At 38.8% G+C, this 26737-nt stretch overlaps 1 protein-coding gene across 3 annotated transcripts in view; it reads right to left on the bottom strand.

The window, feature by feature from the left end:
- The window catches only part of JMJD8 (jumonji domain containing 8), a 130392-nt gene that overhangs the window by 3804 nt on the left and 99851 nt on the right, over positions 1-26737 (bottom strand). For all 3 annotated transcript variants that reach the window (XM_053694997.1, XM_053694998.1, XM_053694996.1), the window contains exons 8-9: positions 8487-8554; positions 5102-5236 (exon numbers count right to left, since the gene is read on the bottom strand). In XM_053694997.1, the coding sequence (XP_053550972.1) occupies positions 5102-5236; positions 8487-8554 (203 nt within the window). The remainder of the gene's footprint in view (positions 1-5101; positions 5237-8486; positions 8555-26737) is intronic.

Below are 26737 nucleotides of genomic sequence, written 5' to 3'. Positions count from 1 at the left end.
AATGTGAAGAGAGAACCAAGTTGCAGTCTTGCAAATCTGTTCCACAGAAGCTTCATTTTTGAATGCCCAAGAGGAAGCAACAGCCCTTGTGGAATGAACCGTAAGTCTCTCGAGAGGCTTCTGACAGCAGTCTCATATGTAAAAAGAATGATACTCCAACTCAAAAAGAAAGAGAAGTAGTCATAGCTTTCTGTCCCTTTCGGTTTCCAGAGAAAAACCATAAAGAAAGAAGAAGACTGACGAAACAACCTCAGCCGCCTGCAGATAAAACTTTAAAGCATGGACTATGTGCAAATTGTGCAAAAGTCAGTCCTCCTGAGAAGGAGGATTAAGACACACAGAAAGAACAACAATCTCCTGATTAATGTTCCGATCATAAACAACCTCAGGAAGAAATCCTAATTTAGAACGTAGAACTACCGTATCTAAATGTAAAATAAGATAAGGAGACTCCTATTGTAATGCCGAGAGCTCTGATACTCTTTATTGAAGAATCTATTCTAACACCTCACTTTACCTCTTCCTATCACTAACGTAGGCAAAGAGAATGACTGGGGTGGGAGGGAAGGGAGGAGCTATTTAACAGCTCTGCTATGGTGCTCTTTGCCTCCTCCTGCTGACCAAGAGGTGAATATCCCATTAGTAATTAAGATGATCCGTGGACTCATTGTGTCTTAAAAAAGAAATACTGGATAAATACATAACCTCCAGCTAAGAACTGAAATATAACATCTAACTTTAAAAATATTATCCAGGGAGTGGCGATGTACCAAAGCAAAAAGGAAATCTTGTTCAGATGTCCTAATCTTGAGTTAATTCCAACCAAAAGACACCTGAACAGGAAAAATAAAATAGTTTACTAAATGCAAAAAACTGAAATAGAAAACCACTCATGTTGCCCTTAGTCTAGGTGGATTAAGAATATTAAAAGAAAAACCTACTTAAAGGGATATGAAACCATTTTTTTTCTTTCATGATTCACATAGAGAAGGCAATTTTAAAGCAACAGGAAACCCATATATTTTCTTTCATGATACAGAAAGAGCATGTGATTTTAAATTACTTTCCAATTTACTTCTATTTAAATGTTCTTCCTTCTCTTGTTACCCTTTGCTGAAAGGTTTATCTATTGAAGCTCAGGAGCAGCAGAGAACCTAGGTTCTAGCTGCTGATTGGTGGCTGCATATATATACCGATTGTCATTGGCTCACCATGTGTTCAGTTAGAAACCAGTAGTGCATTGCTGCTCCTTCAACAAATGATACCAAGAGAATGAAACAAATTTGATAATAGAAATAAACTGGAAAGTTGTTTAAAAGTGTCTGTTCTACCTAAATCATGAAATAAAATTTTTGGGTTTCATGTCCCTTTAAGCATCTTTCTAATTTACTCCTTTTAACAATATTTCTTCTCTTGGTATCTTTATTTGAAAAGCAGGAATGTAAAGCTTAGGAGCTGGGCCCATTTTCAGAAAAATAGACAGTAAATGCAGGTGGCTAAACAGTAAAAACACAGCCAGGACAGATTTTAACCCTTGATGTACCATTTAAGTTGCCAGTCGTTAAGGTTTATAATAGTCCTCTTGTTTAGAATAGCGCTGGTCCCGCCGCAAGCTATTGCACCCTCCCTTCTTGTCACTGGAAATAGCGTAGTCTCAGGGTACGTTACTGGTCCTTATATGGTTAAATATGATCCTGGCTTCCTGCTGAAATAGGGTTGCCACCTCAGCCATGCTTTCCTGGACCGCTAGGAGTTACACATGCTGCAGGGAGGAACATGAATAGCGCTGCACACCCTGCAACATTTGTAACTCATAAGTGTCCAGGAAAAATGGCTAAGGTGACAACCCTATACTAAAAGCAGTTACTTTCCGTTTTGTTTTTGCAAACTAAAATCTGACTTTAATAAAAATCATAAAAAGACAGGAATAACAGAAAATGTTTCTGAAAGTTTTTTAAGTCTGAAGTCTTTTTTAACTTTGAGATATAAGGCGAGTGCACAAAGAAAACAAATTAACGAAGGGTGCGTCTCTTATAAACCTCCCCAGGGTGCGTCTGTTACAAGTCTCCTGGTTAATTAAAACAGGTGATTTCAAAAGGAGCAAGATGAAAACCCCAAACCAACAACTGCATCATCTGAACGGGGTCTGATAAATACATAAAATCAGAGGTAAGAAATAGTCAGACCTCAGAAGGTTGTGACAAAGAGAACAAAGCTTCCACCAAAAAACAACTCAAATACATAGTATAATCTTTTAAGTACAATGACAAATATAGATATCATGTGATAAATAGCATTCAGATTGCAAACCAACCTTGTCCAGTGACCATTTAAAGGGACACTGAACCCATTTTTTTTCTTTTGTGATTCAGATATAGCATGCAATTTTAAGCAACTTTATAATTTACTCCTATTATCAATTTTTCTTCGTTCTCTTGCTATCTTTATTGAAAAAGGCATCTAAGTTTTTTTTTGGTTCAGAACTCTGGACAGCACTCTTTTATTTGTGGATGAATTTATCCACCAATCAGCAAGAACAACCCAGGTTGTTCACCAAAAATGGGCCGGCATCTATACTTACATTCTTGCATTTCAAATAAAGATACCAAGAGAACGAAGAAAATTTGATAATAGGAGTAAATTAGAAAGTTACTTAAAATATCATACTCTCTCTGAATCACAGAAGAAAATAATTGGGTTCAGTGTCCCTTTAACTGCTGTTAAAACTATAGGCAGAAATAAATAAAAAAATACATATATCATGAAAAGACTTCACCAGACTTACAAATTGTTAAATGACGCAAAGCTCAAGTACATAAGAGCATAAATCTGCAAACTAAATAAGCCCATAATGATAAAATGGTAACCGTAACATTACTACTTAAAGGGACAGTGTACACCAATTTTCCTATAACGGCATGTAATATAAAGAGGAATATGCACAGATACTGATCTAAGAATCCAGTATAAAACCTTTAAAAACTTACTTAGAAGCTCCCAATTTAGCACTGTTGATGAGGTTAGGCAGAGGCACCCACTGAAAGGGGCTGAGAGCAGACCCCTGCATATGAAAAGACCCATTGGGCAAACAGTGGCAAGCAGGAGTCTGTAGACATCAGTATACATTTAAAACTTTGGGGCTTGGTTAGGAGTCTGAAAACCAGCACAATGTTATTAAAAAAATAAGCAAAACTATACATTGTTACAAAAACTCTCCCAGATGGGCTATATAAATGGATCATCTACAAAACATTTACGCAAAGACATATCAAGTGTAAAATGACCCTTTAGGCTAGAATAATATATAAGGTACAAGGACATAAATCTTAAGAGGACTAAAAACAGAGTAGGTAAACAATAAGGTAAAGGAAATAGTTCAAACACCAAATACCAAAATAAATATATTGACTTAATAGCCTTAATTACAGAAAAAAAGCATTATCATATTCTGTTTTAGACTTAAATAAGTCTGAGGAAACGTGTGGTTACTCAACTCTTTACTCCCAGAATTTCTAAATAAAATCACTTAAAGCAGCAGAATAATTTTTTTTATTTTTTATTTCTATATAGAGACATCTGAATCAAAAGCCTTTAGTAAAACCCTCATTTGTAGGATTTGTGATAAAATAATCACTATACATTAGCCCAATACATACTTTACACAACGTTAATCTTTAAACCAGCAATGATAATAAGCAAATAAGCTTAGACAAAATATAAACACAGTCAAAATAGTAAGGAATAACATCATAGAAGATGCTTACAAAACAATACTATAAAAAGGCACTTCCTGGTCAGTCACAAACTTGTAGGAGACAGACTCCCTAATAAAGATAAACTAAATAGTAAGTATCAGAAATTAATAATAGATTAACAACGGTCTATGAAGAGAAAATCCCCTTAAGACTGAAGCCGGGCAGGTAGAATCTTCTGGCTCTGGATCGCCCTATGAAGGCCCACACACGCTAGGATCAGCCCTCAAATGAGACCCCCATGACGTTGCTTCTAGAAGATGCCATGGTAAGATGGAGGCTCTCACAGGGAACTCTATGGAAGAGAACCCGCCACCTAAACATCACACCAGTGCCGCAAAGACAAAGATCTAGTGGTGCAACAAACAGTTTTGGAGGGAAAATAAAAATCTCACTAGGGGAACAAACAGCAGCCATCAATCACCCAGAAAAACCCAGGTAAGTGCAAACATGTGAAGAGGGTCTCACAGTCTTGTCCACCTGATGGCTGGACAGAACTAGGAGGAGGAGGGGCAGTGTTAAAGGAGGTACCTAACTACAAGTAACTAGGGGGAGTGGGCAGTTCTGTTCACGCCCTCTCAGCATTACCAGGGAGGGCCAAGATAATACTTTATAATACAACACTTTAAAGATGGTCCTAATAACAATAGTTAAAGGGACAGTATACACCTTGTAAATGACAAGATATTTTTGTTCTGTTGCTATAGAATAACATATCAGCTAAGTTGTAAAGCTTTTAAAACAAATTAACATTTTTTTACTGCAATTTATAATTTTTCAACAGCCAAATTCCACCCACCATTTGCCATTATCTGATAAAACCCAATTTCAAGTTCTAAAAATTAGAAATTGCTCAGTTTTCTGAGCTAAATTGCATGAAAATATATTGCACAGTTATTTCATTATACATAAGTAGATATTTTGTATAAATATCTCAGTGTTTAACCCCTTCGTGTTAGTAAAAATGCAATCATGTGAATGTCAAACACGTGATTTCAAGACCGGAATCGGATCTTGGGGGCTTGCCTACACTGCTAGGCACGTCCCCCAGGCTGATCCTTCGCCTTCGTCAAAGGGGAAAGCTGCAGGAAGCAATATATGGTAGGACGTTCCATGCCGTCCTAATGGCATTAAAGCCCAGCGCTGTTAGGAAGGCTTGAAGAGGTTAATGTCCCTTTAACATTTTTCTTTCAAGATGCAACAGCACCTTTGTCACGGCCAGACACACGCATGTTACCTACCCAAGTATTTTTCAACCGAAAACACTACAACAACAACAAAGTAAGTTGGCTGAAAGGCTTTTCCTATGCCGCGTTTCAGCTCTAGCCATACTATATTACTTTACTTACTTCTCCAGGCCGTATTGTGCATTCCACTGGCCTTTCCTGCTCTGGAAGATAAGGGTACGTTTCCAACAACCAAGCGAGAGTGGTTCTGTTTGGATTAAATTCAGGTGTCTTGTCAGGAGGATACAGGAACCAACGCTGGAGGGAAAAAATAATAATAAGATTAATGCACTTTTTATCTCTGTGATTAACTAGTATCTAAGCCTGTGCAGACTGACCCCCTTATCTCAGTTCTTTTGACAGACTTGCATTTTAGTCAATTAATGCTGACTCATAACTCCACGGGAGTGAGCACAATGTTATCTAATATGACACACATGAACTAGCACTGTCTAGCTATGAAAAACTGCCAAAATGCACTGAGATAGGAGGCGGCCTTCAATGGCTTAGAAATCAGCCTATGAGCCTACCTAGGTCTAGCTCTCAACAAAGAATACCAAGATAATAAATCATATTTGATAAAAAATAAATTGAAAAGTTGTTTAAAATTGCATGCCCTATCTATTAAGCTAAAATTAGATAATATTAAAATGTTTTCAATATTTGTTGCTCAAATTATCATTTAATCAATTTATGTTAAATTATGCAATTTATATATGCTTTGGATAGCTTAAAGGGACATTAAACACTTTGAGATGGTAATATAAAATGATACATTGTATATAATAAAACAAATCTGCAGTGTATTTTCATTATTTATTTTGTCCTCTTTGCCTGTAATTCCATTCTGAAATTGTGAGCTTTTCAGTTCCTGTTAGAAATGGAAGTGCAGAACACTGTTAAATCCAGCACAACCATTGGCTGCACACTCTAGTGACCTATTTATAACTGACCCTAATTGGCCACAGCAGAGAAGGTAACACAAGTTACAACATGGCAGCTCCCAGTGTTTTATAGACAATAAAACTTTACACTTATTTTGTCACTTTTTAAACAACTAATGAAAATTTAAAAAAATACATCTACATGTTAGTCATGGACTAATCTTTTCTTTGAATGTATCATTCTATCTAGCATGGATTTAGTGTTTAATGTTCCTTTAAAGTGACATGAAACCCAAAATTTTTCTTTAGTGATTTAGATAGAGAATACAATTTTAAACAACTTTCTAAATTATGTCTTATATTTAATTTCCTTCCTTCTCTTGTTATCCTTTGCTGAAAGGTTTATCTAGGAAAGCTCAGGAGCAGCAAAAAAACCTAAGTTCTAGCTGCTGATTGGTGGCTGCATATATATATATATATATATATATATATATATATATATATATACAGATTGTCATTGGCTCACCCATGAGATCAGTTAGAAACCAGTAGTGCATTGCTGCTCCTTCAACAAATGATACCAAGAGAATGAAGAAAAATTGATAATAGGAGAAAATTAGAAAGTTGCTTACAATTGAATGCTGTATCTGAATCACAGATTCATATCCCTTTAAAGTGAAGGTAAAGTTATTGGACCCATCAATCATAATTATAACCCTTTTACTAACTTAAATACAGTCGCTAGATTTTTTTTCCAAAAAACATTATTGATTTATGTTATTTTCTCGATACATTTTTCTTACGGTTCCCTTCCGTTTCTCCTCCCATTCTCCATTTCCTGGTTTGGAATACTGTGACGTATAGAGCGGTCCCACCCGCTCTATACGTCTCTACTCTGCTCGTGCACATCGAGCATTGAATAACCGCGCATGCGCCTCATTTTCAGACTGTCATATTTGCGCATGCGTTAATCGCGGCTGCTGCTCTCTACTACGCATGCGTCAATACTTATTATGCTGCAGATAATGCGATCGTTTTTTACTTACCAATATAAAAGAAAGATATGCTGTTGTGAATAAGAGCGATACAAATGTTTCTAATAGCTTGCCGCCTGAGTTCCTATGCTATTCCAAATATGCCCACTAAATAAAGTTTAAACTGCGCATGCGCGAAACGTGGACGCGCGCGCTTGGAAAATGCTAAGTAGAAGATCTTACGCATGCGCATCTACATCCAACTGGTGATGACGAAATTTGACGGCCGCCTAACGGCCAAAGAAACCATTGGATGGCTGAACAACCTGATCGTTGTCTATTAAAAAATAATAATTCACGGGTTGATTTTTGGATAGCCGAATACATAACAAGAATATAAAATATCGCAGGTAATATAAAGATTAAAAAATATTGATGAATGAAAGTTATATTTATTTTGCTGGATATATGTAATTCTTTATAATACAGAGTTTCACTTTACCTTCACTTTAAGTAACATTTATAGATAAAAGAAAATGATCATGATATTGCACTGCCCCACCTGGCTACTTCATATTACCTGGTTAGCAAAATGTAAACAATATGATTTATCAGCTGTTTATAGCAGCATGTGGTATTGTAGTATTTGTAATCTGAATATTTACCATATGTAATAAATCATATGCTACTGACATGCGGGTTCTTATAATGGGGAACTTTAAATGGACATTAAACACTTTTAGATGTTAATATAAAATGATAAATTGTATATATAATAAAAACCCTGCAATATACTTTCATTATTTATTTTGTCCCCTTTTCATTATTTATTTTGTCCCCTTTGTGTTAGAAATAGAAGTGCAGAACACTGTTATATTACACACAGCCATTGGCTGCACACTTTAGTGACCTATTTATAACTGTCCTTAATTGGCCACAGCCGAGAAAGTAACCTAAGTTACAACATGGCAGCTCCCATTGTTTTATAGACACTAAAACTTTACACCTTTTTTGTCAATATTTAAACTAATGAAACTTTAAAAAATGCATCTACAGGTTATTCACAGACTATTTTTGTCTTTGACTACATCATTCTACCTATTATTTATTTAGGGCCAGATAACAAGTTGAGCACTAAATATCGCTTTTGTGAAAGCGATATTAGCGCTCCACTGAGTAATACTAGCACACGCTAATGGTCCCTGGTATTACAAGTTGACAGCAATGCGAACGCGAGCTTCCATAGGCTCCAAGGGGGGCCTCGTTCTGATGCTGTATGCACGGCACAGCAAAGTGGGTAAGTTGCGCAGGGATGGCAGCAAATTTTAAATATATATGTATATAAGCATATCGTTGCGTGCCCCACAAGCTGGACACCAAAGGGGGCAACGATTGGAAGAAGCCAGATTCATCATCAATATGCTCAATACAGAAGGAGAAGCGGGCTGAGGAACGGCGGTATGTTTACCATAACAAAATGGTAATCATTTAAAAAAAGAAGCGTCTTTGTAAAGTTTAATGAATTAAAATGCCCAAGTTTGTAAGATTATTTTTTAGATACTGGGCTTTAAACTTTACAATCACTTTAAGGGTCAGGAACCAAGGAAAAACCGTACAAAACAGAAACATTTAACAATGTGAACCACTCACCTTCCTGCCATAGATGACCTCGGAGTATCCAGGCCCATGCCAATGAAAGGGCACTCCTGTACCAGACCCTGAGGCAAAAGAGACAATACATTCAATAGGAACAATCATTCGGCATATTGAATTTCCTAATTATAATTCATTCAAGTTGTAAGTAAAAGCATTTAAAGAGACAGTCAAGTCCAAAAAAAAAAAAACTTTCATGATTCAGATAGGGCATGTAATTTTAAACAACTTTCCAATGTATTTTTCTTTCATGTAATTAGCAAGAGTCCATGAGCTAGTGACGTATGGGATATACATTCCTACCAGGAGGGGCAAAGTTTCCCAAACCTCAAAATGCCTATAAATACACCCCTCACCACACCCACAAATCAGTTTTACAAACTTTGCCTCCTGTGGAGGTGGTGAAGTAAGTTTGTGCTAGATTCTACGTTGATATGCGCTCCGCAGCAGGTTGGAGCCCGGTTTTCCTCTCAGCGTGCAGTGAATGTCAGAGGGATGTGAAGAGAGTATTGCCTATTTGAATTCAATGATCTCCTTCTACGGGGTCTATTTCATAGGTTCTCTGTTATCGGTCGTAGAGATTCATCTCTTACCTCCCTTTTCAGATCGACGATATACTCTTATATACCATTACCTCTACTGATTCTCGTTTCAGTACTGGTTTGGCTTTCTACTACATGTAGATGAGTATCCTGGGGTAAGTAAGTCTTATTTTTGTGACACTCTAAGCTATGGTTGGGCACTTTTATATAAAGTTCTAAATATTTGTGTTTAAACATTTATTTGCCTTGATTCAGGATGTTCAATATTCCTTATTTCAGACAGTCAGTTTCATTATTTGGGATAATGCATTTGAATAATCAATTTTTCTTACCTTAAAATTTGACTTTTTTCCCTGTGGGCTGTTCATTTTATTGCGTCATTCTTGGCTTTTTTGGCGCAAAAAATTTTTCTTTATTATTTCCGGCGTCATACTTGTCGCCGGAAATTGCGTCATTTTTCATGTTTTTGCGCCAAAAATGTTGGCGTTACCGGATGTGGCGTCATTTTTGGCGCTAAAAGCATTTAGGCGCCAAATAATGTGGGCGTCTTTTTTGGCGCCAAAAAATATGGGCGTCATTATTGTCTCCACATTATTTAAGTCTCATTGTTTATTGCTTCTGGTTGCTAGAAGCTTGTTCACTGGCATTTTTTCCCATTCCTGAAACTGTCATTTAAGGAATTTGATCAATTTTGCTTTATATGTTGTTTTTCTTTTACATATTGCAAGATGTCTCAGATTGAGCCTGAATCAGAAGATACTTCTGGAAAATCGCTGATTGATGCTGGATCTACCAAAGCTAAGTGTATTTGCTGTAAACTTATGGTATCTGTTCCTCCAGCTGTTGTTTGTAATGAATGTCATGACAAACTTGTTAATGCAGATAATATTTCCTTTAGTAATGTTACATTACCTGTTGCTGTTCTATCAACATCTAATACTCAGAGTGTTCCTGTTAACATAAGATATTTTGTTTCTAAATCCATTAAGAAGGCTATGTCTGTTATTCCTCCTTCTAGTAAACGTAAAAGGTCTTTTAAAACTTCTCATTTTTCAGATGAATTTTTAAATGAACATCATCATTCTGATTCTGATAATGATTCCTCTGGTTCAGAGGATTCTGTTTCAGAGATTGATGCTGATAAATCTTCATATTTATTCAAAATGGAATTTATTCGTTCTTTACTTAAAGAAGTCTTAATTGCATTAGAAATAGAGGATTCTGGTCCTCTTGATACTAAATCTAAACGTTTAAATAAGGTTTTTAAATCTCCTGTAGTTATTCCAGAAGTTTTTCCTGTCCCTGATGCTATTTCTGAAGTAATTTCCAGGGAATGGAATAATTTGGGTAATTCATTTACTCCTTCTAAACGTTTTAAGCAATTATATCTTGTGCCATCTGACAGATTAGAGTTTTGGGACAAAATCCCTAAAGTTGATGGGGCTATCTCTACTCTTGCTAAACGTACTACTATTCCTATGGCAGATAGTACTTCCTTTAAGGATCCTTTAGATAGAAAAATTGAATCCTTTCTAAGAAAAGCTTACTTATGTTCAGGTAATCTTCTTAGACCTGCTATATCTTTAGCGGATGTTGCTGCAGCTTCAACTTTTTGGATGGAAGCTTTAGCGCAGCAAGTGACAGATCATGATTCTCATAGCATTGTTAATCTTCTTCAACATGCTAATAATTTTATTTGTGATGCCATCTTTGATATCATTAGGGTTGATGTCAGGTATATGTCTCTAGCTATTTTAGCTAGAAAAGCTTTATGGCTTAAAACTTGGATTGCTGATATGTCTTCCAAGTCAACTTTGCTTTCCCTTTCTTTCCAGGGTAATAAATTATTTGGTTCACAGTTGGATTCCATTATTTCAACTGTTACTGGGGGGAAAGGAACATTTTTACCACAGGATAAAAAAATCTAAAGGTAAATTTAGGTCTTCTAATCGTTTTCGTTCCTTTCGTCGCAATAAGGAACAAAAGCCTGATCCTTCCCCTACAAGAGCGGTATCAGTTTGGAAACCATCTCCAGTCTGGAATAAATCCAAACCTTTTAGAAAGCCAAAGTCAGCTCCCAAGTCAACATGAAGGTGCGGCCCTCATTCCAGCCCAGCTGGTAGGGGGCAGATTACGATTTTTCAAAGAAATTTGGATCAATTCGATTCACAATCTTTGGATTCAGAACATTGTGTCACAAGGGTACAGAATAGGCTTCAAGATAAGGCCTCCTGCAAGAAGATTTTTTCTTTCCCGTGTCCCAGTAAATCCAGTGAAGACTCAAGCATTTCTGAAATGTGTTTCAGATCTAGAGTTAGCTGGAGTAATTGTGCCAGTTCCAGTTCTGGAACAGGGGCTGGGGTTTTAATCAAATCTCTTTATTGTACCAAAGAAGGAGAATTCCTTCAGACCAGTTCTGGATTTAAAATTTTTTAATCATTATGTAAGGATACCAACATTCAAAATGGTAACTATAAGGACTATTCTGCCTTTTGTTCAGCAAGGGCATTATATGTCCACAATAGATTTACAGGATGCATATCTGCATATTCCGATTCATCCAGATCACTATCAGTTTCTGAGATTCTCTTTCCTAGACAAGCATTACCAGTTTGTGGCTCTGCCGTTTGGCCTAGCAACAGCTCCAAGGATTTTTACAAAGGTTCTCGGTGCCCTTCTGTCTGTAATCAGAGAACAGGGTATTGTGGTAAATCCTTATTTGGACGATATCTTGGTACTTGCTCAGTCTTCACATTTAGCAGAATCTCATACAATCGACTTGTATTGTTTCTTCAAAAACATGGTTGGAGGATCAATTTACCAAAAAGTTCATTGATTCCTCAGACAAGGGTAACCTTTTTAGGTTTCCAGATAGATTCAGTGTCCATGACTCTGTCTCTGACAGACAAGAGACGTCTAAAATTGGTTTCAGCTTGTCGAAACCTTCAGTCTCAATCATTCCCTTCGGTAGCCTTATGCATGGAAATTCTAGGTCTTATGACTGCTGCATTGGACGCGATCCCCTTTGCTCGTTTTCACATGCGACCTCTTCAGCTTTGTATGCTGAACCAGTGGTGCAGGGATTATACAAAGATATCTCAATTAATATCTTTAAAACCGATCGTACGACACTCTCTCACGTGGTGGACAGACCACCATCGTTTAGTTCAGGGGGCTTCTTTTGTTCTTCCAACCTGGACTGTGATTTCAACAGATGCAAGTCTGACAGGTTGGGGAGCTGTTTGGGGGTCTCTGACAGCACAAGGGGTTTGGGAATCTCAGGAGGTGAGATTACCAATCAACATTTTGGAACTCCGTGCAATTTTCAGAGCTCTTCAGTCATGGCCTCTTCTAAAGAGAGAGTCGTTCATTTGTTTTCAGACGGACAATGTCACAACCGTGGCATATGTCAATCACCAAGGAGGGACTCACAGTCCTCTGGCTATGAAAGAAGTATCTCGAATACTGGTATGGGCGGAATCCAACTCCTGTCTAATTTCTGCGGTTCATATCCCAGGTATAGACAATTGGGAAGCGGATTATCTCAGTCGCCAAACGTTACATCCGGGCGAATGGTCTCTTCACCCAGAGGTATTTCTTCAGATTGTTCAAATGTGGGAACTTCCAGAAATAGATCTGATGGCTTCCCATCTAAACAAGAAACTTCCCAGGTATCTGTCCAGATCCAGGGATCCTCAGGCGGAGGCAGTGGATGCATTGTCACTTCCTTGGAAGTATCATCCTGCCTATATCTTTCCACCTCTAGTTCTCCTTCCAAGAGTGATTTCCAAGATTCTAAAGGAGTGCTCGTTTGTTCTGCTGGTGGCTCCAGCATAGCCTCACAGGTTTTGGTATGCGGATCTTGTCCGGATGGCCACTTGCCAACCGTGGAGTCTTCCATTAAGACCAGACCTTCTATCGCAAGGTCCTTTTTTCCATCAGGATCTCAAATCCTTAAATTTGAAGGTATGGAGATTGAACGCTTGATTCTCAGCCATAGAGTTTTCTCTGACTCAGTAATTAATACTTTGTTACAGGCTCGTAAATCTGTATCTAGGAAGATATATTATCAAGTCTGGAAGATTTACATTTCTTGGTGTTCTTCTCATCATTTTTCTTGGCATTCTTTTAGAATTCCTAGAATTTTACAGTTTCTTCAGGATGGTTTGGATAAAGGTTTGTCTGCAAGATCCTTGAAAGGACAAATCTCTGCTCTTTCTGTTCTTTTCCACAGAAAGATTGCTAGTCTTCCTGATATTCATTGTTTTGTACAGGCTTTGGTTCATATAAAACCTGTTATTAAGTCAATTTCTCCTCCTTGGAGTTTGAATTTGGTTCTGGGGGCTCTTCAAGCTCCTCCGTTTGAACCTATGCATTCGCTGGACATTAAATTACTTTCTTGGAAAGTATTGTTTCTTTTGGCCATCTCTTCTGCTAGAAGAGTTTCTGAATTATCTGCTCTTTCTTGTGAGTCTCTTTTTCTGATTTTTCATCAGGATAAGGCGGTGTTGCGGACTTCTTTTAAATTTTTACCTAAGGTTGTGAATTCTAACAACATTAGTAGAGAAATTGTGGTTCCTTCATTGTGTCCTAATCCTAAGAATTCTAAGGAAAAATCGTTGCATTCTTTGGATGTAGTTAGAGCTTTGAAATATTATGTTGAAGCTACTAAAAATTTCCGAAAGACTTCTAGTCTATTTGTTATCTTTTCCGGTTCTAGGAAAGGTCAGAAGGCTTCTGCCATTTCTTTGGCGTCTTGGTTAAAGTCTTTGATTCATCATGCTTATGTCGAGTCGGGTAAAGCTCCGCCTCAAAGGATTACAGCTCATTCTATTAGGTCAGTTTCTACTTCCTGGGCGTTTAGGAATGAAGCTTCGGTTGATCAGATTTGCAAAGCAGCAACTTGGTCTTCTTTGCATACTTTTACTAAATTCTACCATTTTGATGTGTTTTCTTCTTCTGAAGCAGTTTTTGGTAGAAAAGTACTTCAGGCAGCTGTTTCAGTTTGAATCTTCTGCTTATAATTTCAGTTTTTTTCATTATAAGATTTAAACTTTGTTTTGGGTGTGGATTATTTTCAGCGGAATTGGCTGTCTTTATTTTATCCCTCCCTCTCTAGTGACTCTTGCGTGGAAGATCCACATCTTGGGTAGTCATTATCCCATACGTCACTAGCTCATGGACTCTTGCTAATTACATGAAAGAAAACATAATTTATGTAAGAACTTACCTGATAAATTCATTTCTTTCATATTAGCAAGAGTCCATGAGGCCCACCCTTTTTTGTGGTGGTTATGATTTTTTTGTATAAAGCACAATTATTCCAATACCTTATTTTTTATGCTTTCGCACTTTTTTCTTATCACCCCACTTCTTGGCTATGCGTTAAACTGATTTGTGGGTGTGGTGAGGGGTGTATTTATAGGCATTTTGAGGTTTGGGAAACTTTGCCCCTCCTGGTAGGAATGTATATCCCATACGTCACTAGCTCATGGACTCTTGCTAATATGAAAGAAATGAATTTATCAGGTAAGTTCTTACATAAATTATGTTTTATCACCAATTTTGATTTGTTCACTTGGTATTCTTAGTTGAAAGCTAAGATCTTTGTCTTTGCGGCACTGGTGTGATGTTTATGCGGCGGGTTCTCTTCCATAGAGTTCCCTGTAGGAGCCTCCATCTTACCATGGCGTCTTCTCGAAGCGAAGTCATGGGGGTCTCATTTGAGGGCTGATCCTAGCATTCATGTGCTACAATATGCCTCAGCGTGGGCCTTCAAAGGGCGATCCAGTGCTAGGAGTTTCCATTTAACCCACAAAGATTCTACTTGCCCGGCTTCAGTCTTAAGGGGATTGTCTCTTCATAGACAGTTGTTAAGTCTATTATTAAAGGGACAGTCAAGTCCAAAAAAACTTTCATGTTTCAAATAGGGAATGTAATTTTAAACAACTTTCCAATTTACTTTTATCACCAATTTTGCTTTGTTCTCTTGGTATTCTTAGTTGAAAGCTAAACCTAGGAGGTTCATATGCTAATTTCTTAGACCTTGAAGGCTGCCTTTAATCTAAATGCATTTTGATAGTTTTTCACCACTAGAGGGCATTAGTTCACGTGTTTCATATAGATAACATTGAGCTCATGCACGTGAATTTACCATGGAGACAGCTCTGATTGGCTAAAATACAAGTCTATCAAAAGAACTGAAATAAGGGGGCAGTCTGCTGAGGCTTAGATACAAGGTAATTACAGAGGTAAAACGTGTATAATTATAACTGCGTTGGTTATGCAAAACTGGGGAATGGGTATTTAAGGGATTATCTATCTTTTAAAACAACAAAAATTCTGGTGTTGACGGTCCCTTTAAGATGCTCTTCAAGGGTGTGTGCTTATGGAGTGTAAAACAATGCAAATTTTGTTACAAAATTTGTTTTAAATAAATATTTATTATGCATGCAGATCTTTTGCAGAATAGTGATCTACATAATGCACACATAAAACATGAATGTAATATCCTTTAAAAACATAATTTATGCTTACCTGATAAATTCCTTTCTCCTGTAGTGTAGTCAGTCCACGGGTCATCATTACTTCTGGGATATTAACTCCTCCCCAACAGGAAGTGCAAGAGGATCACCCAAGCAGAGCTGCTATATAGCTCCTCCCCTCTACGTCACACCCAGTCATTCGACCGAGAACCAAACGAGAAAGGAGAAACTATAGGGTGCAGTGGTGACTGGAGTATAATTTAAAAATTTAGACCTGCCATAAAAAACAGGGCGGGCCGTGGACTGACTACACTACAGGAGAAAGGAATTTATCAGGTAAGCATAAATTATGTTTTCTCCTGTTAAGTGTAGTCAGTCCACGGGTCATCATTACTTCTGGGATACCAATACCAAAGCTAAAGTACACGGATGACGGGAGGGACAGGCAGGATCTTTATACGGAAGGGACCACTGCCTGAAGAACCTTTCTCTCAAAAACAGCCTCCGAAGAAGCAAAAGTGTCAAATTTGTAAAATTTGGAAAAAATATGAAGAGAAGACCAAGTTGCAGCCTTGCAAATCTGTTCAACAGATGCCTCATTCTTAAAGGCCCAAGTGGAGGCCACAGCTCTAGTAGAATGAGCTGTAATTCTTTCAGGAGGCTGCTGTCCAGCAGTCTCATAGGCTAAACGTATTATGCTACGAAGCCAAAAAGAGAGAGAGGTAGCAGAAGCTTTTTGACCTCTCCTCTGTCCAGAATAAACGACAAACAGGGAAGAAGTTTGGCGAAAATCTTTAGTTGCCTGTAAATAAAATTTCAGGGCACGGACTACATCTAGATTGTGCAGAAGTCGTTCCTTCTTTGAAGAAGGGTTTGGACACAATGATGGAACAACAATCTCTTGATTGATATTCTTGTTAGTGACAACCTTAGGTAAGAACCCAGGTTTAGTACGCAGAACTACCTTATCTGAATGAAAAATCAGATACGGAGAATCACAATGTAAGGCTGATAACTCAGAGACTCTACGAGCCGAGGAAATAGCCATTAAAAACAGAACTTTCCAAGATAACAATTTAATATCAATGGAATGAAGGGGTTCAAACGGAACACCCTGTAAAACGTTAAGAACTAAATTTAAGCTCCATGGTGGAGCAACAGTTTTAAACACAGGCTTAATCCTGGCCAAAGCCTGGCAAAAAGCCTGAACGTCTGGAACTTCTGACAGACGTTTGTGTAAAAGAATGGACAGAGCTGAGATCTGTCCCTTTAAGGAACTAGCAGATAACCCCTTTTCTAAACCCTCTTGTAGAAAAGACAATATCCTAGGAATCCTAACCTTACTCCATGAGTAACTCTTGGATTCGCACCAATGTAAGTATTTACGCCATATTTTATGGTAAATCTTTCTGGTAACAGGTTTCCTAGCCTGTATTAAGGTATCAATTACTGACTCCGAAAATCCACGCTTTGATAAAATCAAGCGTTCAATTTCCAAGCAGTCAGCTTCAGAGAAATTAGATTTTGATGTTTGAAAGGACCCTGAATTAGAAGGTCCTGTCTCAGAGGCAGAGACCAAGGTGGACAGGATGACATGTCCACTAGATCTGCATACCAGGTCCTGCGTGGCCACGCAGGCGCTATTAGAATCACTGATGCTCTCTCCTGTTTGATCCTGGCAATCAATCGAGGAAGCATCGGGAAGGGTGGAAACACATAGGCCATCCCGAAGGTCCAAGGTGCTGTCAAAGCATCTACCAGGACCGCTCCCGGGTCCCTGGACCTGGACCCGTAACAAGGAAGCTTGGCGTTCTGGCGAGACGCCATGAGATCTATCTCTGGTTTGCCCCAAAGTCGAAGTATTTGGGCAAAGACCTCCGGATGAAGTTCCCACTCCCCCGGATGAAAAGTCTGACGACTTAGGAAATCCGCCTCCCAGTTCTCCACTCCAGGAATGTGGATCGCTGACAGGTGGCAAGAGTGAGACTCTGCCCAGCGAATTATCTTTGATACTTCCATCATCGCTAGGGAGCTTCTTGTCCCTCCTTGATGGTTGATGTAAGCTACAGTCGTGATGTTGTCCGACTGAAACCTGATGAACCCCCGAGTTGTTAACTGAGGCCAAGCCAGAAGGGCATTGAGAACTGCTCTCAATTCCAGATTGTTTATCGGAAGGAGACTCTCCTCCTGAGTCCATGATCCCTGAGCCTTCAGGGAATTCCAGACAGCGCCCCAACCTAGTAGGCTGGCGTCTGTTGTTACAATTGTCCAATCTGGTCTGCTGAATGGCATCCCCCTGGACAGATGTGGCCGAGAAAGCCACCATAGAAGAGAATTTCTGGTCTCTTGATCCAGATTCAGAGTAGGGGACAAATCTGAGTAATCCCCATTCCACTGACTTAGCATGCACAATTGCAGCGGTCTGAGATGTAGGCGTGCAAAGGGTACTATGTCCATTGCCGCTACCATTAAGCCGATTACCTCCATGCATTGAGCCACTGACGGGTGTTGAATGGAATGAAGGACACGGCAAGCATTTTGAAGCTTTGTTAACCTGTCTTCTGTCAGGTAGATCTTCATTTCTACAGAATCTATAAGAGTCCCCAAGAAGGGAACTCTTGTGAGTGGAAAGAGAGAACTTTTCTCTTCGTTCACCTTCCACCCATGCGACCTTAGAAATGCCAGTACTAACTCTGTATGAGACTTGGCAGTTTGAAAGCTTGACGCTTGTATCAGAATGTCGTCTAGGTACGGAGCCACCGAAATTCCTCGCGGTCTTAGTACCGCCAGAAGAGCGCCCAGAACCTTTGTGAAGATTCTTGGAGCCGTAGCCAATCCGAATGGAAGAGCTACAAACTGGTAATGCCTGTCTAGGAAGGCAAACCTTAGATACCGGTAATGATCTTTGTGAATCGGTATGTGAAGGTAAGTGTCCTTTAAATCCACTGTGGTCATGTACTGACCCTTTTGGATCATGGGTAAGATTGTCCGAATAGTTTCCATTTTGAACGATGGAACTCTTAGGAATTTGTTTAAGATCTTTAAATCCAAGATTGGTCTGAAGGTTCCTTCTTTCTTGGGAACCACAAACAGATTTGAGTAAAACCCCTGTCCGTGCTCTGACCGCGGAACCGGGTGGATCACTCCCATTAGCAAAAGATCTTGTACCCAGCGTAGAAACGCCTCTTTCTTTATTTGGTTTGTTGACAACCTTGAAAGATGAAATCTCCCTTTTGGGGGAGAGATTTTGAAGTCCAGAAGATATCCCTGAGATATGATCTCCAACGCCCAGGGATCCTGGACATCTCTTGCCCAAGCCTGGGCGAAGAGAGAAAGTCTGCCCCCCACTAGATCCGTTCCCGGATCGGGGGCCCTCAATTCATGCTGTCTTAGGGGCAGCAGCAGGTTTTCTGGCCTGCTTGCCCTTGTTCCAGGACTGGTTAGGTTTCCAGCCTTGTCTGTAGCGAGCAACAGCTCCTTCCTGTTTTGGTGCAGAGGAAGTTGATGCTGCTCCTGCCTTGACGTTACGAAAGGCACGAAAATTAGACTGTCTAGCCCTAGGTTTGGCTCTGTCTTGAGGCAGGGCATGGCCTTTACCTCCTGTAATGTCAGCGATAATTTCTTTCAAACCGGGCCCGAATAAGGTCTGCCCTTTGAAAGGTATGTTAAGTAATTTAGATTTAGAAGTAACATCAGCTGACCAGGATTTTAGCCACAGTGCTCTACGTGCCTGAATGGCGAATCCGGAATTCTTAGCCGTAAGTTTAGTTAAATGTACTACGGCATCTGAAATAAATAAATTAGCTAGCTTAAGGGTTTTAAGCTTATTTGAATTCTCATCTATAGTTATTGAGACAAGAGTCTCTTCCAGAGACTCGGACCAAAATGCGGCCGCAGCCGTGACAGACGCAATACATGCAAGGGGTTGCAATATAAAACCTTTTTGAACAAACATTTTCTTAAGGTAACCCTCTAATTTTTTATCCATTGGATCTGAAAAGGCACAGCTATCCTCCACCGGGATAGTGGTACGCTTAGCCAGAGTAGAAACCGCTCCCTCCACCTTAGGGACCATCTGCCATAAGTCCCGTGTGGTGGCGTCTATTGGAAACATTTTTCTAAATACAGGAGGGGGGGGAAAAGGGTACACCGGGCCTATCCCACTCCTTAGTAATTATCTCTGTAAGCCTCTTAGGTATAGGAAATACGTCAGTACTCGCTGGTACTGCATAGTATCTATCCAGCCTACATAATTTCTCTGGGATTGCAACGGTGTTACCATCATTCAGAGCCGCTAATACCTCCCCTAGCAGTACACGGTGGTTTTCTAGTTTAAACTTAAAATTTGAAATGTCTGAATCCACTCTATTTGGATCAGATCCGTCACCTGCAGATTGAAGCTCTCCGTCCTCATGTTCTGCAAATTGTGACGCAGTATCTGACATGGCCCTATTATTATCAGCGCACTCTGTTCTCACCCCAGAGTGATCTTGCTTACCTCTAAGTTCTGGTAATTTAGACAAAACTTCAGTCATAACATTAGCCATGTCCTGTAGTGTGATTTGTAATATGGCCGCCCTGAAGTACTCGGCGTTACAATATCACGCACCTCCCGAGCGGGAGATGCAGGTACTGACACGTGAGGCAAGTTAGTCGGCATAACTTCCCCCTCGTTGTTTGGTGAATGATGTTCAATTTGTACAGATTGACTTTTATTTAAAGTAGCATCAATGCAATTAGTACATAAATTTCTATTGGGCTCCACCTTGGCTTTTGCACATATAGCACAGAGATATTCCTCTGAGTCAGACATGTTTAACAAACTAGCAATTAAACTAGCAAGCTTGGAAATACTTTTCAACTCAATTTACAAGTAATATGAAAAACGCACTGTGCCTTTAAGAAGCACAGAAAAAAACTATGACAGTTGAATAACAATGAACCGGAGAAATTATAAAAACCAAATTTTTCCCGGTAAAGGCATAAATTTAGCAAAGGATTGCCCCCATTAGCAATGGATAACTAACCCTTAATAGCAGAAAAAAATGTACAAAATATAAACGTTTTTTATCACAATCAAAGCACAATCTCACAGGTCTGCTGTGAGTGATTACCTCCCTCAAAATAATTTTTGAAGACCCTTGAGCTCTGTAGAGACGATCCGGATCATGCAGGGAGAGAAACAGACTTGTGACTGAATTTCTGATGCGTAGCAAAAGAGCCAAAATAGGCCCCTCCCCCTCACACACAGCAGTGAGGGAAGTTCAGTAAACTGTCTTAAATTAAAATAAACGACAGCCAAGTGGAAAAGCAGTGCCCAAAACAATTTTTCCTCCAGTACCTCAGATAATTAAACGATTTAACATGCCAGCAAAACGTTTAAAATCAAAAATATGAAATGTCATTAAACAGCCTACTGCTAGACGTTCCCACTGCAAGTTAGGCTAAAAGTTATATGCATATAGTATTATCCCAGTGAAGTGCCATTCCCCAGAATACTGAAGTGTAAACATATATACATAACAGCCTGATACCAGTTGCTACTACTGCATTTAAGGCTGAACTTACATTATAACGGTATTGGCAGTATTTTCTCAGTCAATTCCATTCCTCAGAAAATAATATACTGCAACATACCTCTTTGCAGGTGAACCTGCCCGCTGTCCCCTGATCTGAAGTTTACCTCACTCCTCAGAATGGCCGAGAACAATGAATCTTAGCTACGCCGGCTAAAATCATCCAAAAACTCAGGTAGATTCTTCTTCAAATTCTACCTGAGAAGGAACAACACACTCCGGTGCTGTTTTAAAATAACAAACTTTTGATTGAAGATATAAAAACTAAGTATAATCACCACAGTCCTCTCACACATCCTATCTATTAGTTGGGTGCAAGAGAATGACTGGGTGTGACGTAGAGGGGAGGAGCTATATAGCAGCTCCGCTTGGGTGATCCTCTTGCACTTCCTGTTGGGGAGGAGTTAATATCCCAGAAGTAATGATGACCCGTGGACTGACTACACTTAACAGGAGAAAGTAATTTTATATGTATAGTATATATCAGCAATTAACCCCTTAAGGGCCAATAATTTTAGAGACAAACTTGCCCAAAGTGCCAGAGAATCTTTAGCATATTTGCAATCACTCCATTTAAACAGAAATAGAGCCTTGTTTTTTTATTTTTTTTATTTACCTATCAAAACTATATATATATTTTTTAGTAGACAACCCAAACTATTAATCTAGGCCCATATCTCATGCCACGTTTCACCACTAAATGCGATCATAAAAAAAAAAATTGTTAACTTTTTCACATACTTTAGGTTTCTCACTGACATTATTTACACACAACTACTGTAATCCATAAAAATAATGCTTGTGAAAGCTTCTCTAGCGTCCCCTTTGTTCAGGAACAGCAGACGCATTTGGCAATTAGAACGTCGCTAATTGCCACCGTGAACCGCACTTCTGAAATTCCCGGCAGTGAAGGGGTTAATCAGATAGCTTGTAAAGGTTATCTAGATATGCTTTTAAACAAAGAATATCTGCGAATGAAGCAAAATTATATAACAGAAGTAAATTCTTTAAAATTGCATGTTCTAAAGCATGAAAAAAATATTGGAGTTTATGTTCCTTTAAGTACTGAACTGCAAACTTCCTGCACATAAATAAATGTTATAAACTGTCAATTTGAATTGTTTTGCAGTCTGAGGGACACACCTTTTAAAATGCCTTGAGTATTGTTCCCTTCTTCTCTTTTGCCAAATAAGAAAATATATAACTAGGTTCCTGCACTGATCAAGCAATCACTGTGTAGCATGTAGCTGTTAGAAATCTGAAATCTATCGTTTTTGCTATACATAATCATTATATGGCAAATGCAGAAAACCTGCTTATTGATTTGCAGCATTTTGAGGGAAGCGTAGGTTAGAGGATTTGCTTTTTTGGTCTCTCTAGGAAGTGTGGGAAAATCATAAGCAAGAGGAATTGTATGTAACATTTGTGGGATATTCCTTTATCAGACCAATCATGGACAGTAGTCTTCTTATCCCGGCGTCAAGTGGAAAGATAAAGACAAATACCAGAACTAAGTTTAACAGTTTTAAAGGGACATTGTACACTAGATTTTTCTTTGCATCAATGTTTTGTAGATGATAGATTTATATAGCCCATATGGTAATGTTTTTATAAAAATATATTGTTTTACTTATTTTTTTAAGATCGTTGTGCTGATTTTCAGACTCCTAACCAAGCCCCACAGTGTCAGATGTATACACGTGTTTACCGACTCCTGCTGGCTTCTGTTTATGTTATCTGTCTTTTCATATGCAGGGAATCGGGGGAGGGTCTGCTGTTTTTGTTTTTCCAGTCCCTTTCACTGAGTGTCCAAGCCTAACCTCATCATCAGTGCTAATTTGGGAGCTTCTAAGTAAGTTTTTAAAAGGTTTTATACTGGATTTTTATATTGGTATCTGTGCATATTCTTTTTATAGTAGTGTTTACTACATGCAGCTATATCAAAATTGGTGTCTACTGTCCCTTTAAAGAATGAAGTAGAACAGGTGCAGCAGCAAAAAGATAGCTCAGAGCTCCCAGAGATAAGAGGCAAGGTAAAGGTGTAAGCAAAGCAGGAGACAGCAACAGAAAGCAAACCAAAACTTCAGAGCACCAAGGGGTTAAATAATATTGGAGGTCTCTAGGCTGAGCAGGGGACAGGATCAGGTAGCCAGTCAGATCTTCCTGAGTACAAAAGGGTTAAAGTGAATGTCAATTTTTATGATAAAGTGTACGGTTTCTAAAAATTTGTTTAAAAACAGGGGAACTTTAATTCATCAAAATTTACATTTCACTCGTTTTGTGAAAAAATACTTTCCTTTTAATCTTGACAGCCACTCCAGCTTCCCCCGGTCGTCGCAAGCCTCTTCCTACGTCAGAAATGATGGATCGGTCATCCTCCAATCACGGCTTTCCCCCTGGGGGAATCAGTGTCTGATTCAACGCCGTGATTGGAGGAAGCTGGATTCCTCATTTTAGAGGCTTTGCGACAGGCGGATGAAGCGATGCAGCGGCTGTCAAGATTAAAATGTATTTTCACAACACGAGTGAAATGTACATTTTGATCAATTAAAGTGCCCCTGTTTTTAAAAGAATTTTTTTAAAACTGGGCACTTTATCATCAAAATTTACATTCACTTTAAGCAAAAGTGAAATCATTCAGGCAGAGCAGAGTTCAGCAGCAGGTAGTCAGTCCAATCCTTTCAGGGTGCCAAAGGGTTAAGCAGTAGAAAAGTCAGTTAGGCAAAGTAGGGTTGAGCAGCAAATAATCAATCAAAATACACAATAGTAAATGAGGTACTACAGACTTAGTTTACCTTAAATAGGCACTGGCTCGCACCAAGGTGGAGGCACTGCCGTGCGCCACACAACAACCAGATGCGCCCGTGGCAACGGTCGGAGGAACGGAGGCATGACAGCTTGATTACTTTATATAAATATATTCAAGGCCCATATACAGAGCTGGTGGAAGATCTGTTTTTTCCAAGGAAATTGTTTGTGACCAGAGGTCACAATTTAAAGCTGGAGTAAAGAAGATTTAATCTCCAGCAACGTAAAAGTTTTTTCACTGCCTAAGGAGGTAGTGGATGCCAATACTTTAGATAAATTTAAAAATGGCTTAGAGACATTTCTTGCTGGAAACTGAATTCAGGGATATGATTTCTTGTGTTAAATGGGTCACCTTTTAATAGGATTAAGCTAAGTGCAATTGGAGCTTGTTATTGTAATTTAGGTAGGATTTGTATAGGTTGAACTCGATGGACTTCTGTCTTCATTCAATCTCATCTACTATTTTACTATGTAACAAGTATGGTAAATGCAGTATACACTTTTACACTGTATTATGTGACAGCCATTAGCCAATCACAAGTGTAAAAACTTATATTAAGTGAATTCTTGCACATGCTCAGTAGGAGCTGGTGACTCAAAAAGTGTAAATATAAAAAGGACTGTGCACATTTTGTTAATGGAAGTAAATTAAAATGGCATGCTCTATCAGAAAGTTTAATTTTGACTTGAGTGCCCCTTTAAGGCTGGAGAAAAGGAGATTTAGGGGTAGATTTAACATCGCTAAATGCCGACAGCATACGCTTTTGGCATTTAACATTGCACAACAATTGGTAAAATGCTTGTGCAATGCAGCTTCCTGCACTTTCCCAGCTAATTGGCCGCTAGCAGGGGGTGTCAATCATCCCGATCGTATCGTATTGGGATGATTGCAGTCTGCACCTAAAAGTGCGGAGAAGTTAAGGAGCATCGGTATTTTGACCGCTGCTTCTTAACTTACTTTTCAGGCGTTCCTGAAACTTCGGGCATAGAAAGCAGCATCCGCTGTTTTTTAAATCTACCCCCAAATCTGCAGCAACGTAAACGTTTTTTTCACTGTTAGAGCTATTACCTTGGAACTCATTAGATACATTTCAAAATGGTTTGGATACATTTCTGGCTAGAAACAGAATTCAGGGATATGATTGCTTGTGTTAAAGTGAAAGTAAAGTTGAGTATATCCCTAAATATGCTGATATAAATCTATTAAACATAACATCACTGTCATTCATAATTTTTTATTAATTTGTATATATCATCATTTTTTTTACCCTCAAAGCCGCAATACTTGTTAGCCGTTCCTCCGCCTTCTAAAAATATTTGCCTTCCGTCGTGACGAAACAGCGATATCCGAATTTCATTGGTCCCCCATGGGCGTCTAACCTGTTCTTTTTACGCCCCCATTTTCAAATGCGCATGCGGCTATCCTCGAAGTTCATCCACGATCCAATGCACGTTCACGATAGCCGCATGCGCATTTAAAACTTCAAAGGAAATCCATTATAGTGACGTAACTAAACTGAAGCAATATACTTTGTTTGAACCTACTAAATTTTGCTTGCTCGTTACAGTCATCGGGGAATTCTCTGCTTACAAACAAATTATATGATCGCCGCACCCATACTAAACAATGAATCCAGTGATTCAATGTTTAGTATCGGAGTGGAGCTGGTATCATTGCGCATGCGCAAAATATTGGGCTCACGAGAGCGTGCACAGCTAAAGATGTATAGAGCGGGTGGGACCGCTCTTTCCTCTAACACTTCTAAACCCGGAGGAAGCTAGCTAAAGGTACGCAAATATAAATTTCCTAAGTATTGGAACTTTTTTTAAGCATAAAAAGTTAGCGACTATACATTATGGGAGTTGTATTATCAATAGCGTTGTTGGTGGATCTAAAAATTTACTTTCACTTTAAATGGATCAACTTTTTATTGGGATTCATTTAAAGGACCAGTCAACGCATTAGATTTGCATAATCAACAAATGCAAGATAACAAGACAATGCAATAGCACTTTGTCTGAACTTCAAATGAGTAGTAGAATTTTTTATAACAAATTTCAAAGTTATGTATATTTCCACTCCCCTTGTACCATGTGATAGCAATCAGCCAATCACAAATGCATATACGTATAGTCTGTGAATTCTTGCACATGCTCTGTAGGATCTGGTGACTCAAAAATTGTAAATATAAAAGACTCTGCACATTTTTTTTAATGGAAGTAAATTGGAAAGTTGTTTAAAATTACATAATGTGTCTGAGTCATGAAAATTTAATTTAACCTGAGTGTCCCTTTAAGATCAACTGTTGTAGATTTGTATAGGTTGAACTCGATGGACTTTTGTCTTTTTTTTCAACCTCATCTACTATGTAACTATGTTGTAGCAATAAACATACCAATATGGTAGTTCATTTACAGAAGCAGTGGTATAAATCATCAACCTGATCACGGAGGAATCTGAATCAAGCAGTGGTGTAAAGTTTCTAAATCTGTCAGAATATCTTACACCAAGATTACGAGTTTGGTGTTAGCTTTAAAAAGCAGCGTTGAGGGGTCCCAACGCTGCTTTTTAACGCCCGCTGGTATTACGAGTCAGGCAGCAAAGGGTCTACCGCTCACTTTTCTTCCGCGACTCGAGGCTACCGCAAATCCCCTTACGTCAATTGTGTATCCTATCTTTTTAATGGGACTTGCCTAACGCTGGTATTACGAGTCTTGGAAGAAGTGAGCGGTAGACCCTCTCCTGTCAAGACTCCTACCGCATTTAAAAGTCAGTAGTTAAGAGTTTTATGGGCTAACGCTGGAACATAAAACTCTTAACTAAAGTGCTAAAAGTA

Source organism: Bombina bombina, chromosome 11 (assembly GCF_027579735.1).
Source record: "Bombina bombina isolate aBomBom1 chromosome 11, aBomBom1.pri, whole genome shotgun sequence".
NCBI lineage: Eukaryota > Metazoa > Chordata > Amphibia > Anura > Bombinatoridae > Bombina > Bombina bombina.
The sequence above is the reverse complement of the archived record's forward strand: the minus strand, read 5'-3'. Positions and strand labels throughout refer to the sequence as shown.